Genomic DNA, 14,818 nt, shown 5'->3' with positions numbered 1-14,818 from the left:
TGCTAAACCTATTAACCTTGCTCTTACTTTCAGCTTCCTCCTTTTATTTTTCTCCTACTTTCAGCTTTCTCTTTTCTCACACTCTGTCAAACACAGTCCCCACCTTTTGCAGTTCCTCAGTCGAATCTCCCATCAGTGCTGTATCCTCAGCAAACAGCAACTGACTCATTTCCCAGGCCCTCTCATTCCATACAGACTGCATACTCGCCCCTCTCTCTCCAGGACTCTAGCAGTTACCTCCCTCACCATCTGTCCATCTATCTATATCTCTGACGCCTGTTCTAATGGGAACTCCCTGAAAGGGGTGGCCACGGCAGTAGTCACTATAATATGTGAACTCCAGTGCTGCTTCTTAGCCCTTAGTACGATAGGATAGGCGCCCAACAAATGTGAACCTCCATTCTCGTGCAATACAAATAGGACATTACAAAAATACACACAGACACACACACACACACACACACACAGACACACACACACACACACACACACACACACACACACACACAGAGCTAATGTATTAAATTTGTCCACAATTTGCAGGACGGGATGTGCTTGTCGATTCTTCCAAGATGTATGAAGGAGCCAAACGCTTTAGACTGTATGAAATCCATGAAAGTGGTTCAATAACTCTGAATATTGAGAAACCCAACGTGATGGACATTGGAGAATACACCCTCGAAGCAAACACCAGCAATGGGGAGAAAGTTGCGTCAGACACCATAAAAATGTTCTTTTCTATGCCAGGTTTGTCATCTCTTTTGTTTCCGGTACATTTACGTTTCATGTTAAGCAATTCTCCCAATTATCTGAGTTTTGTAGTCTTAGACATATACAGGTTCAGGAGTATTAGTTCTTGTGGAAGAAATCATTGTTATTTATTTTGGATTGAAGTATGTGCTAGATACTAGATTGAAAAGGGAAGATTTGATGATAATATGATACATAGTTTACGATCACTATTTTGCTCTGGCAATGAACTGAGACCACCTCAAAACAGACCTGGACTGGGACTACCTCATTAAGGCAGAGGACTAGGACTGGCTTGATAAGGCGTAGGACTGGGATTACCTTGACATATCATAGGATAAAGACTGCCCAAAAGAGGAAACAAAAGAAGGATCCAGGTGAGGAGTGCTCATCCTCCTTGAAGGCTAAGACTGAGGTGTCTGAATGTGTGTGGATGTAACCAATGTGAGAAGAAAGGAGAGAGATGTAGTATGTTTGAGGAAAGAATCCCGGATGTTCTGGCTCTTGAGTGAAACGAAGCTCAAGGATAAAGGGAAAGAAGAGTGGGTTGGAAATGTCTTAGGAGTAAAGTCAGGGGTTAGTGAGCGGAAAAGAGCTAAGAAAGGAATAACATTGCTCCTGAAGCAGGAGTTGTGGAAGTGTGTGATCGAGTGTGAGGAAGTAAATTCTGGATTAATGTGGGTAAAACAAAGTGGACGGAGAGAGATGGGTGACTGTTGGTGCTTATGCACCTGGCCGTGAGAAGAAAGATCTTGAGAGGCAAGTGTTTGGGGAGCAGCTGAGTGATTGTGTCAGCGGTTTTGGTGCACGAGACCTGCTATTAGTGTTTGGTGATTTAAATGCGAAGGTAAGTAATGCGGCAGTTGAGTATAATTGGTTCTCATGGAGTATTCTGTGTTATACATGGAAATGGTGAAGAGCTTGTGGAGTTTTGTGCTGAATAAAGACTGATGAATGAGAATACCTGGTTTAAAGAAGAGATATATACACAAGTATACATATGTGAGGAAGAGAGATGGACAGTGGGCAGTATTATATTACATATTAATTTCTAGGCGTGTAAGAGAGAGACTTTTGGATGTAAATGTGATAAGACACTACATACTTACCCCTCTTTCCAAAACTCTTGCATTCACCTCCCCAACAACCCCATCCATAAACAAATTAAACAACCATGGAGACATCACACACCCCTGCCGCAAACCTACATTCACTGAGAACCAATCACTTTCTTCTCTTCCTACACGTACACATGCCTTACATCCTCGATAAAAACTTTTCACTGCTTCTAACAACTTGCCTCGCACACCATATATTCTTAGTACCTTCCACAGAGCATCTCTATCAACAATATCATATGCCTTCTCCAGATCCATAAATGCTACATACAAATCCATTTGCTTTTCTAAGTATTTCTCACATACATTCTTCAAAGCAAACACCTTATCCACACATCCTATATATATATATATATATATATATATATATATATATATATATATATATATATATATATATATATATAAAGAAATACTAAATATAGTGTTTCCAGGAAAAAATTGGGACGACATTGAAATAAAGGAAATGATAATGAAATTATGAATATAGAAAAATAAGTTGTTATAAACCAGTGAAGATACATATTAGTGAAATACAAAAGAAATATTCAGACAGAAATAAAGATGTGTCAGACATTTCACCTTCCTGATGTAAAATACTGTACCATCAAATTGTAATTACACTCTCTGTTACTATTACTATTAATTTCCTTAGATTTTGCTTAGCAATGAATCAGTATTGAAACAGTCAAAACAAGCTAAGAAGGAATAGTAAACATTTTAGTTTAGACAAACCTAGAAAGTACCAACTAATTAGTTTACACTAAAGATTCAAAAGAATAATGTAATCAAGACGAAACACTACAAATCTACCCTATCATCAGACACTTTCAACTGTCCTTTATTATGTTCAGTCCGTTTCCTCTTCACCTCATTATATCGCATTGATACAGGTTTACTTCCATTAACAATAAATCAGACTGACTTTGGAGTTTTTTTTTTTTTTTCTTAGGTCGCCTTGTAATTTGAAGTAATCGTCCTCACTTTTACTTCCAACATGACCTTGCATAATCAGCAGACATGTTCAGGCGTGAAGCCAGCCCCTCTAGCAACTCATTTACGTAAACTGAGACGGGTCCGGGGCAGAACCTTGTGTCATGCCACAATTGAACCCAACCTATTAATGCAATGTTCATTTATGTGCGGAGGGAATATATGTTGGCTGTCTCCCTACAGCATGGTGGGAGAAGGCCTACTGTTAAGTTTAAGAAGCTCATATATATATTTTTACGATGTATTTCAATAATTCAGCATAAATTTCAAGATGCCCTGAAAACTTCAAGGGAAGAGTCTTTGGTGCTGGAGATTTTGGTAATTCAACAGAGCTATTAGGTCGTAGTTGATGACGGTGAGACAATGACCAGGTGACCTAGTGCTACCCACCTGGGTAACGGGGAGGGCTAGTGATCACTGCGTAGTGAGCCAGCACTTGTGATTGTCAAATTGCACTCCAGCCTAATCCAGGTAGCTGTCTTTTTCTTTCTGTCCTTACTCATGTGTGAAGTACTAGCATTCCGTCCACAGCCACAATATTTCTTTGTACAGAACACTTACTCACACAGTTCATTCCTCTTAACTACAGTTTCCCGTGATGACTATGCACACACACTGCTTTTGGCAAAATGTTTGAAGCAGTAGACGCAAGTTGTAGATAGGAACATCCAGGTCGAAGTGGTAAGTAGGGACATTATTTAGGAGCATTAAGTGGAAATAGTAGGAACCTCTGCATACATTGCATTAAGAGTTGCCATCTGCAAGTGGCCTGTTGAGGGTGAGGCACTACATGCTAATAAGTGGCACTGGAGTTCACTACTTAAGGAGACTATTTCTGTAGTCAACCCCTCGTGTGAGATTTTCCGTTAGGAACAGGAGTCAGAGATATACATAGATTTAGATTCAGATTTACACTGTATGACGTATTCATATGTTATTTACTCATTTTCCAACAGTTGAACCCAGGGACATGATTCTCACCCGATCCAGCAATGACCTGATGATAAAGGAAAACCATAGTTTCCGTCTGAATTGTGAGGTTAAAGGCTACCCAAAGCCAGACATTTATCTTGAGTTTCAGCTTTGTCACAGTAAAGGCAACTGCAGTGATTTCTTGCAACTGAGTAGGGTAAGAAAATGGTGGTTTGTTTATAATTTGTATTACGATTACAATGATTTGTATGTGGAGTGAATTCACGTTAATGATTGTTCACAGTACTCAGAGTTTATTTCACTTATGATTGAATTTGTGAGTTTAAGCTGTTTCAAATGATAGCTATAAAGATTTATGTGCACATACACAGAGTGAAATGACAGTATCAATCAAGACTGATATTATTAGAAGAGGAGACTGAGGGGCTGCAGCTTTTACAAGCCCATGGTAGTACATATAATTAAGGGAAGAAGTTGTATCTGTAGATACCTGTGATAAAGGATATATTCACTATGGTTTATATTCCAGGCTCTGAAAATGTTTTCTACATGTACAGAGCAGTCTCAGTCATATATGAAAATATTTTATGTTAATGCTCAGGATACATAAATTTTTAGAGACAGTTGCATTGGAAGAGTACTGCAGTAAGATTGGTATCTCTAGATCATGGTTAGATATCAAAAATAGAGATTTCCTAGACACATATGCAGCCCAGGGGTCCAGTCTTTTAACATAGATAGGGGAAATAAAGCATGTGGTGTTTTCTTGCTTGTAGTTCAGTAACATCTTAAACCTTTGCTGAAAGATAGTAGTTGATGATATCTGGTTCATTTTGGAGATTTTAGAGATATCCCTTTGTAAAAAAAAGTATTTGTAGGATTAATTCCTGTGCCCCTAGCAAAGACACCAGATTTAGATAAAAGAGTTTATGACCAATTAACAGAGGTATGTAATGAGCATTATTCGATTACAGTGGTAGAGCGAAAATTGTCAGTATCCACATGTAGGGCAATCCCTTTCAAGTAACTGTGGGCATAGGATACACCTAAATTCACCAGTTAGTGCCATACTGCAACTTGATGAGAAACCTGCTCACAGTGTGAAGATTTTGGACTTAACCTTAGTTCCAAATGAGGACCATTTAAAAAATGTTGAATTTGAAAGAAAGGCTGTTACAACTGGTTACTGGTAAATTGTATTTGAGGTAAGTTTCGACATTACGCAACAAGAAATTTACAAAAAGGCACCAAATTTTTTGCTTACAGTTTTAATGGTCTTCACATTGCTCTTGACAGGCAAATCTTGACTGAGCCTGTTGATAAGATGTGAATGTAGTTTGAAAAAGCTTCACCAAAACCTTCAGAGTGGTTGAGGGAACATAAGTGTCTGTGCATATCAGATGGTTATTTTCCAAAAACTTGGCCAGAATGATAGGGCCCTAAGATAAAGATATGCCTGTTGTTTGTGAAAGCAGCTTACAAGAAACTCTAAGGGAACGAGAGCTAAGATGATGGTGTAGATTATGTAAATATGCACCAGAAACTAAGTGACACATACATCAAAATAGATATCAGTGTGAAATTTATATTGCTGAAAATAGCAAAAGAAATTCTAAGGAGTTTTATGATAATTTTAGAAGCAAGAGTCATTAATCATTTAATTGGCTCACTAATTAGAGAAAATGGTGGCTTGGTTCAAAATAGTGAAACCATGGCAAAGATCTAAAACTTTTTTTTTTTGCATCTATATTTACTGTTGAATTCTTATATCCTAAATTTAGTTCCTTTGCTAAGAGAGAAAAACTTGTACACATTCATACTTACATGTCTTTATCCATTCCTGGCACTACCCCATCCCACAGGATACAGCATCGCTACCCCCTTCTTGTGTTAGGTAGCTCCAGGAAAGCAGACAAAAAAGACCACATTCATTCACACTGTCTCTAGCTGTCATGTGTAATATGCCTGAAACCACAGCTCCCTCTCCACATCCAGGCCCCATAGACCTTTTCATGGTTTACCTCAGATGTTTCACAAACCCAGGTTCAGTCCATTGGCAGCATGTCAACCCTGGCACACCAGATTGTTCCAATTTACTCCATTCCCCGCATGCCTCTTGCCTTCCTGTATGGTCAGTCCCTGACTGCTCAGAATCCCCCTCTCCCCATCCCTCCACCCCCAATCTGGTCTTCCACCTCTCCCTGCTCCCCCACCTCTGACACACACATCCCTCCTGCCAGTCTCCCCCACCCACCCTCCCCACATGTCCAAACCACCTCAACACACCCTTCTCTGCTCCCTCAAAAACACTATCCCTATTTCCACACTTCTGTCTCAACCATTCATTACTCACTCGACTAAACCACCCCACACCACACATCATCCTCAAACATTTCACCTCAAACACCCACCCTCCTCCACACAACCCAGTCTATAGCTCCTGCCCCACAACCACACAGTGAAAAGCTTTTACCAATAATGTAAGGCATGTGTACAAGTAGGAAGAGAGGAGAGTGATAGGGTCCCATTGAAGATCAGTCTTCAGCAGGGGTGTGTGATGTCCTCATGGTTGTTTGATTTGTTTATGGATGAGGTGATTAGAGAGGTGAATGCAAGAGTTTTGGAGGGAGGGGCAAGTGTACAGTATGTTGGGATGAGAGGGCCTGGGAAGTGAGTCAGTTGTTGTTCACCGATGATGCAGCTCTGGTGGCTGATTCAAGTGAGAAACTGCAGAAGTTGGTGACTGGTTTGGTAAAGTGGGTGAAAGGAGAAAGTTGAGAGTAAATGTGAATGAGAACAAGGTTTATTAGGTTAAGTAGGTTTGTGGGACAAGTTGATTAGGATGTAAGTTGAATAGAGAAAAACTGGAGAAAGTGAAGTATTTTAGATATCTGGAAGTAGACTTAGCAGCGAATGGAACCATGGAAGCGGAAGTGAGTCACAAGGTGGGGGAGGGGGCGAAGGTTCTGGGAATAATGAAGAATGTTATCTCATAGAGCAAAAATGGGTAAGTTTGAAGGAGTAGTGGTTCTAACAATATTATATGGTTGTGCTTTCCGAGATAATGTTCTCAACTTCCACACATTCTTCAAGGCTCCCAGAATTTTCACCCCCTCCCCCACCCTATGATTTACTTCCGCTTCCATGGTTCCATTCGCTGCCAAATCCACTCCCAGATATCTAAAACACTTCACTTCCTCCAGTTTTTCTCCAATCAAACTTACCTCCCAATTGGCATGTCTTTCAACCCTACTGTACCTAATAACCTTGCTCTTATTCACATTTACTCTCAGCTTTCTTCTTTCACACACTTTACCAAACTCAGTCACCAGCTTCTGCAGTTTCTCACATGAATCAGCCACCAGCGCTGTATCATCAGTGAATAACAACTGACTCACTTCCCAAGCTCTCTCATCCACAACAGACTTCATACTTGCCCCTCTTTCCAAAACTCTTGCATTCACCTCCCTAACAACCCCATCCATAAACAAATTAAACAACCATGGATACATCACACACCCCTGGCGCAAACCTACATTCACTGAGAACCAATCACTTTCCTCTCTTCCTACAGAGGTATAAGTTTGTTGAGTATTCCTAGGAAATTATATGGGAGGGTATTGATTGAGAGGGTGAAGGCATGTACAGAGCATCAGATTGGGGAAGAGCAGTGTGGTTTCAGAAGTAGTAGAGGTTGTGTGGATCAGGTGTTTGCTTTGAAGAATGTACGTGAGAAATACTTAGAAAAGCAAATGGATTGGTATGTAGCATTTATGGATCTGGAGAAGGCATATGATGGAGTTGATAGAGATGCTCTGTGGAAGGTATTAAGAATATATGGTGTGGGAGGCAAGTTGTTAGAAGCAATGAAAGTTTTTTTTATTGAGAGTGTTTACTATGAACACTTTTATAAAAGATGCAAAAAAAAGAGAAGTAAGAGGTCAGAGCAAGGAATTAAGCAAGAAACTTCTTATGTAAAATTAATGAAGTTCATCTCTTGTAATTTAGTAATAGATGATTGGAAGAACCTTAGTGAGGAAATTATGAATGATGACTGCACACAGTGCAGTAAAACCTTTGTTATCCTAAATGCTTGGGAATCAGCCATTCTGATTAACCAAATTTTCAGTTAGTCAAGGGTTTTTATTATGTCAAATAAATCAGAAAATTTGATAGTTTAAAAACATGTAAACAGATACCATTGAGGCCCTCATTAAGTGCTGCCATGGGCTCACCCTTAGCCATCCTCTTACTCAACTCTGTATTCTTTTCAAAGCTTAAAACAATCCTCTTGTGCTTCATGCAAGGTGGACAGCTTTGAGGAGCTATCAGGCAAATGATGATGATGCTTGACCATTGTCCACAATAGTAATTCAGGGTGCACAGAATATACAGATGTGCCAGACAACTCCACATCAGTGCACCAGAAAGCACAAAGGTGACAGTAAACAATCATCCGCTCCACAGAACATTGGGTGGTGAGTACATCAATTGCTGCGGTGCAATGTGCACACGAATCGAAATATTTTTAGATATCTTCTGATTTTTAGATTTTTTCAGATAACAGAGGGTTGTTATCAGATATTGCAAAAATACAATGTTTCGAACATTTTTGCTTTAGTTTAAAAAGTTGTGTAACCAAAATAAAAGTTTAAGGGATGACCCCACAAGTGTAGAATTTCTTCCCCTTGTTACTGAAATAGGTTATTATGGTTAGGTACTTAGACACATGCTCACAATACTTTCCATGTTTCCTAGGCACTGCATATCAGTTCCTGTGTCATTTAACTCCCATCCTTTACTGACTACAGGTATTAGTAGTAATTGATAGAGCATTGAATGAATATAATCAACTCAGTAATGAAACTGTGCATGCAGACACTTTACAGAAGTTTAAAAAAGATGTTAGATAGTATAAAGATGTTAAGGAATGGGGCTCCATGAGAGTAGAACTTATTCCTTCTACTTGACAAATAGGTACAGTTATTACATACTCATACTTTCTGTATTTTCTTGTTTCCTAGACATTGTATATGACTACAGATAGTAGTAATTAATAGAGCATTGAATGAATGGAATCAGCTCAGTAATGAAACTGTGAATGCAGACACTTTACAGAAGTTTAAAAAGATGTTTGATAGTATAGAAATGTTAAGGAATGGGGCTTCATGAGAGTAGAACTTATTCCTTCTGCTGGACAAATAGGTACAGTTATTACATACTCATACTCCCTGTATTTTCATGTTTCCAGACATTGTATATGACTACAGACATTAGTAGCAATTAATAGAGCACTGAATGAATGGAATCAACTCAGTGATGAAACTGTGGATGCAGACACTTTACAGAAGTTTAAAAAGATGTTTGGTGGTATAAAAATGTTAAGGAATGGGGCTCCATGAGAGTAGAGCTTGATTCTTCTGCTGGACAAATAGGTACAGTTATTACATACTCATACTCCCTGTATTTTCATGTTTCCTAGACATTGTATATGACTTCTTTTTTTCATTTACTTTCAGTCTTTACCAAACTACATGTAGCTGCAAATTCTTTATTTTTGTTTTCCCACTTGCAATTTCGTATGAGTCTTTATGGCAGATTCATCTCTTTATTCTTAAAAGAGCTACTTTCCTGTCTATGTTTCTTTGAATACATAAAACAGGTTTACCTTCCTGTCTTATTATCTGGTAATTATGGGTTTCTTTCCAGGATGAGAGTGCACCTTACAATAAGCTAGACCAAGGCACTGCTAAAGAGCCTTTTCACATATTTAGAGAATCTGTGACATGGAATGGACGTGCTCAAAATCAAGGATATTACAGGTAAACAAATAAATCATCAAGTTCTTGCATCCAAATCAGTTGAAAAAACATTCACATTACCAAAATATTGTTATAGCTTTGCATTTGAGAAGTATGTGATACTTTTCCTGCTTTTATGAGTTTAATTGGTATATACAGTATATTTTTTGACAGTTTTTCTAACTTTGGTTTGGAGACAGAATAAGCCACCTGGGAGTTAGTTAGGAAATACAGATCATGATGATATTTTATTCAGAAAAGTGAAGTATCTGACTGTTCTGATAGTAGATTAAATGACAGTTTTTTACATTATGTGTTGATTTTGGCCATTGAAAGTTGCTCTTATATCTGCAAATTAAGTAAGGTTCCTAGGTTGAAATTACTTCACATTTCCTTTTCTTATTTTGAGAATTGGCCTCAGTTACTAATGGGAGCAAGTATTACAGAAAAGATTATGTTTTTTGCCACATACACATTGCAATTCTCTCATTGTTTTAGCAAGGGTTGTATTTTGGAATGAGGAAGCCCCTGGGCAGTATTTGGCCCGTCATACTATCCCAGTAATTATTACTTCTTACCTGCTACAGTTTGGAATTCACAGAGCAACACAACCTTTTATCATTTAGGAAAGCAGAAGACAACTGTGTGTCATATTCCAGTTTTATTTCAGAATGTCTCCATATACTGAGGAGAAATACAACTCAACAAGAGCTTAAAAGACAATTGAGTCAAAAGCTTTGCACTTGTTACATTGTACATGACATTTACTGTGCTGTCCTTCAAGTTAAACATTAGGTGCCTTTCAAGTATTGTAACTAGCAAAATCATCAATGAGCTCAGTAAAGTCCATCTCATTCAATATTTCACATTCTAGACTCAATAGTTCTAGATAAGTGAACTATTTAGGTCTAGCTTGTGTGGAACTTATTATTAATGAATTTCAATTTTGAAGATGAATGCTCGCCTGCTTTTAGTGACCATCAGCACAAGCTACATACAAAGACCTCTTGGTGCATTGGAAAATTTGTCCTTAACATAGTTATGGAGTATCAACTTATACAGGTGTTCTATGCCAACTCTGCCTATATGATCATCCTCCTCATCTTCATCGATTTTTGAAAATTCAACAAACAATATAACCTCAGTACAAAAGTATCACTCCAGATTATCTTTGTCATTGTTGATGAGTTTTGTCACTTCTTCCTAGACATTTCAGCACTGAGCATTTCTTATTGAGCCAACAATAAAATCAAGAACAGGTAATCCCATAAAATGGGAGTCATCCTTTTAGAGAGCTGAGAAATTGATTGATAACAGTTATGCAACTAAGCACTGAACTTTTAGAAAGGAGAGAATTTTGCTCCTGGTGCTCAACTGTATTTTAGATGATTTCAGGTCATTCATCTGCATCTTTTATCACTGCTGGTGAGTCTGCACATACTAAGGTGTACCAATTTCTTTGCTACTTACCACTCATACTTATTGAATCTCTCATGCCTTATCTGATCTAGCTTGAGATCTAGAATATTTTGATTGTAGCAGTTGACTCAGTCGAGAATCACACATCAAAAAACTGAAATTATACCAGTCTCCTGCATACACATGTGCTCATAATCAGTAGTTATGGTCAGAGGGGTCTCTAATTTGAGGGTAGCCGGGCACAAGTATTTTACTGATTTCATCTCTCAGTCTATTTATCTATACATCTGATCCCTGTTCTGAACTGGATCTCCATCAAGGGGGTGGCCACGGCAATAAAGTCTCCATAACCAGTGAACTCCAGTGTCGCTTGTTAGCCTTTAGTGCCTCACCCTTATGAGGCCACTGGCAGATGACATCTCTAGTGCAATGATAATAGAGGCTCCTACCTGATGTTCCTACTGACTACTTTTACTTAGTATTCCTACCTACGACTTCTGCTTAATGCTCCTGCCGGATATTCCTACCAACTTAATGTTTCTACCTGCTACCTCTACCTAATGCTCCTGCCTAAATGTTCTTACCTACTAATTCTGTCTGTTGCTCCTAACTTTTTACCAAGAGTTGGGGCTAGCACACGGTGCTCACTACAGGAAAATATAGAGTTATGAAGAAAAAGTTATTTGAGTTAAGTGTTATGTATCAGAGATTGTATGTTTTTGGACGTCGTGCCAGTAGTCTACATGTCGGTGAGACAGAAAGAAAAGACAGCTACCTTGGTCAGAGGAGTGCATTTTGGAAACCACTGAAGTGCTGGTCCACTATGCAGGTATCACTAACCCTCCCAATACCCAGGCAAATAGTACTAGTAATATACCTACCTGGTTGTTGGCTACCTTGTGTCATCTCTTCATGATCAGTACATGGTATTGACTCTTTTATGGGTTTGGATTGGACTCTCAATTGATTTCAGTGAATCAGTCACTGGTTCATAATATGTGGATGCCATGAAATGTAATCTCCTCTATAACATCTAAGAAACCCACATGAGCTGGACAGCATTCAGCAGCTGCTTTTTCATTCATGTTAAGTGAGTGCCTTGTACTAGATGTCATTATTCAAAAAGGAAGGGTGCTTTGTCTGCCATTCATATTTTTCTACACTTCTGACCACTTGCACTAGTCACCTCTATGCCAAATTGTCCAGCAAGTACTCCAACTACTAGTGAGCCTGTTCAAGATACAGACCTCTTTTGATTGTGCTTTTTGTAATGGATTATCATTTTATAGACATGAAATCATTGATATTGTGCTTTTTGTAATGGATTATCATGTTATAGACATGAAATCATTGATAACAAGTATACAGTATTTTGCAGCATATAACAAGCTTTTCTTTTTCTGAAGGATGTGTTCCAAATGACACCCTGCATCTAATGCAATGATGTCGCACTGCTATTAGCTTGAATATCAAGTACCATCATATAACATAGGATCTCATAAACTTTGTATATGATAAACCTTTACCTTGTAAATGATCAATTTAGTTTATCCAATGGAGTTATTGCTGAATTGTTGATGGAACACAGACCATGCAATGCTTTAGATGCTACAGAAGATAACTTATTGAATAATTTGCCCTACCAGTACATGAGGAACCAGACTCCTTGCATCCCCTAGCAGTATCTAAGGAACTAAGCTCATTGCATCTGCCTGTGCACCTGAGGAACAAGGCTCTTCACATCCCCCCAGTATACCTGTGGAACAAGGCTATTCATCTCCCCCACCAGTATCTAAGGAACAAGACTCACAATTACCTGAGGAAGAAAGCTCCTCACTTCTCTTACCAGTGACATAGGAACAAGGCTTCTTACCTCCCCCCCCCCAGTACCTGAGGAGCAAGACACCTCTCCTCCCCTGGTAGTATCTGGAGAACAATATTCAATTTCCTTGCCAATACTTGAGGAACGAGGCTCCTCGACTTCCCCACTAGTATCTGAGGAACAGGATCTTCACCTTCTCCACCAGTACCTGAGGAACACAGTTCCTCACCTCCTCCACCAGTACCCGAGGAACAAGGCTCAACTCTTCCTCACCAGTGCCTGAGGAATAAGGTTCCTTGTCGCCCCTATCTGGACAAGAGGTATAAGGCTCCTTGCCTTCCCTCCCAGTATCTGAAGAACAAGGCTCTTCATTTCCCCAGCTTTGCCTGGAGAACAAGGCTCCTTACCTCCGTTTCCAGGACCTGAGGAACGAGGCTCTTTGAATCCCCCACACAGACCTGAAGAACTAGGCTCCTTGCCTTCCTCACCAGTACCAGATGGATATAAGGCTCTTTGCCTCCCTCACCAGCACCTTAGGAACAGGGCTCTTAGCCTCCACCAGTACCTCAGGAACAAAGATCCTTGCCTCCCCCACCAGTGCCTGATGGACAAGGCCTCTCAACTCCCACACCAGTATCTGAGGAACAAGGCTCTTCACCTTTCCCACATGTACATAAGGGACAAGGCTTCTCGCTTCCCCCACCAGTACTAGAGGAACATGGCTCCTCATCTTCCCACTCAGTACTTGAGAAACATGGTTCCTTGTCTCCCCCAACAGTAAATGAAGGACAAGGCTCCTCACATCCCCCGCCAGTACCTGAGGACCAGGCCTCCTAGCCTCTCCCAGCAGTACCTAGGGACAAGGTTCCTCACCTCTCCAACCAGTCAGTTGGATTATGTTTCTCTCATTGTTAAAACTACACTGTGTAAACTAAAAGGACAAAGGAACCAGCTAGTCCACCACTTTGTTAGTTGTAATGAAGGTTTCCAATGCAAGGTATATGCTGCTGGAGACAATGGAGAAAAGACCTGAAAGGTGTTTCATGGTTCAAAACACATCTTGCACAGTGAATGAAACACTGAATTGTATTCCATAAAAAGAAATTGTTTATTCATGACTAATTCATGTGCTGAAAATGATTTCCTAAATAAGAAAAATAAAGGAAATATATTTGGTACAACACAGCACTTCCAAATTCAGGAGGGCAAGATAAGTGATCATATTTATAGTTTTTTTGGTGAATCATACTGTAAATTGTATTCAGTATGTATTCTGCAGATATTTTTGTAAGTAGTTCTTTTCAGTATTTTATTACCTAATACTTGAACTAATGATTATTTACATATTCAGAAAGAATATACAACAAAACCTTACTTAGCTTATCCTACATCCCAAAGAAATGTGGATAGATCAAATGGGCAGATACCTGGTTGTCATTTGATATGTAAGTTGTATATTGTTTTCCATGCTTGAATAACGTGAATAACTATGTCCCACAGCTGCATTAGATACTTCTTTGGGTGTCCCTCAATTGTACTAAGTACTTTGTTTTTATGTTTCTTATCCCTGACACTATGTTTGAACTTCGTCCTCAGTATTCTTACGTGGTCTTTGCTTTTCATCTCCGCAAAATCCCTTAATATGTACAAATACTTAATCAGAGTACTGTCCCTTGCCCTTTTTTTTTTTCAACCTTTATCTCTCAGCTCTGATTGATTCACTTCATTTATAACAACTTATTGCAAAACCTTGCTTGTCTGACTTTAAACCACATAAAGTAGTGTCAGCTTTTAAGTATTGTGGATGATTTCTTCTTTGTTTTTTCCCTTAAATTCTTTATTCATTTCAAATTTGCAGACGGTTTTTCATGTCGTCCCTAAATTGTATCACTTTTTCTTCCATTTTTTTTATTCCCTCTTAATTCACTTGCTTCTCTTATCTGGAAGCTAAATCAGAAAGCAAAGTACTCTCATGCTTCATT

At 39.0% G+C, this 14,818-nt stretch overlaps 1 protein-coding gene across 3 annotated transcripts in view; it reads left to right on the top strand.

Annotated features, from left to right (window-relative positions):
* Positions 1-14,818, top strand: part of LOC139749540 (vascular endothelial growth factor receptor 3-like) — a 104,298-nt gene that overhangs the window by 16,115 nt on the left and 73,365 nt on the right. The window contains exons 8-10 of one of the 3 annotated variants that reach the window (XM_071663527.1): positions 544-747; positions 3,818-3,990; positions 9,504-9,616. In XM_071663527.1, coding sequence (XP_071519628.1) covers positions 544-747; positions 3,818-3,990; positions 9,504-9,616 — 490 coding nt within the window. Of the gene's footprint in view, positions 1-543; positions 748-3,200; positions 3,333-3,817; positions 3,991-9,503; positions 9,617-14,818 lie in introns of those variants that run through there. The other 2 variants (XM_071663536.1, XM_071663547.1) reach the window with 2 other exon arrangements.

This window comes from Panulirus ornatus, chromosome 1, assembly GCF_036320965.1.
Source record: "Panulirus ornatus isolate Po-2019 chromosome 1, ASM3632096v1, whole genome shotgun sequence".
NCBI lineage: Eukaryota > Metazoa > Arthropoda > Malacostraca > Decapoda > Palinuridae > Panulirus > Panulirus ornatus.
Note: the sequence above shows the minus strand (reverse complement) of the source record. Positions and strands in the feature narration are given on the sequence as shown.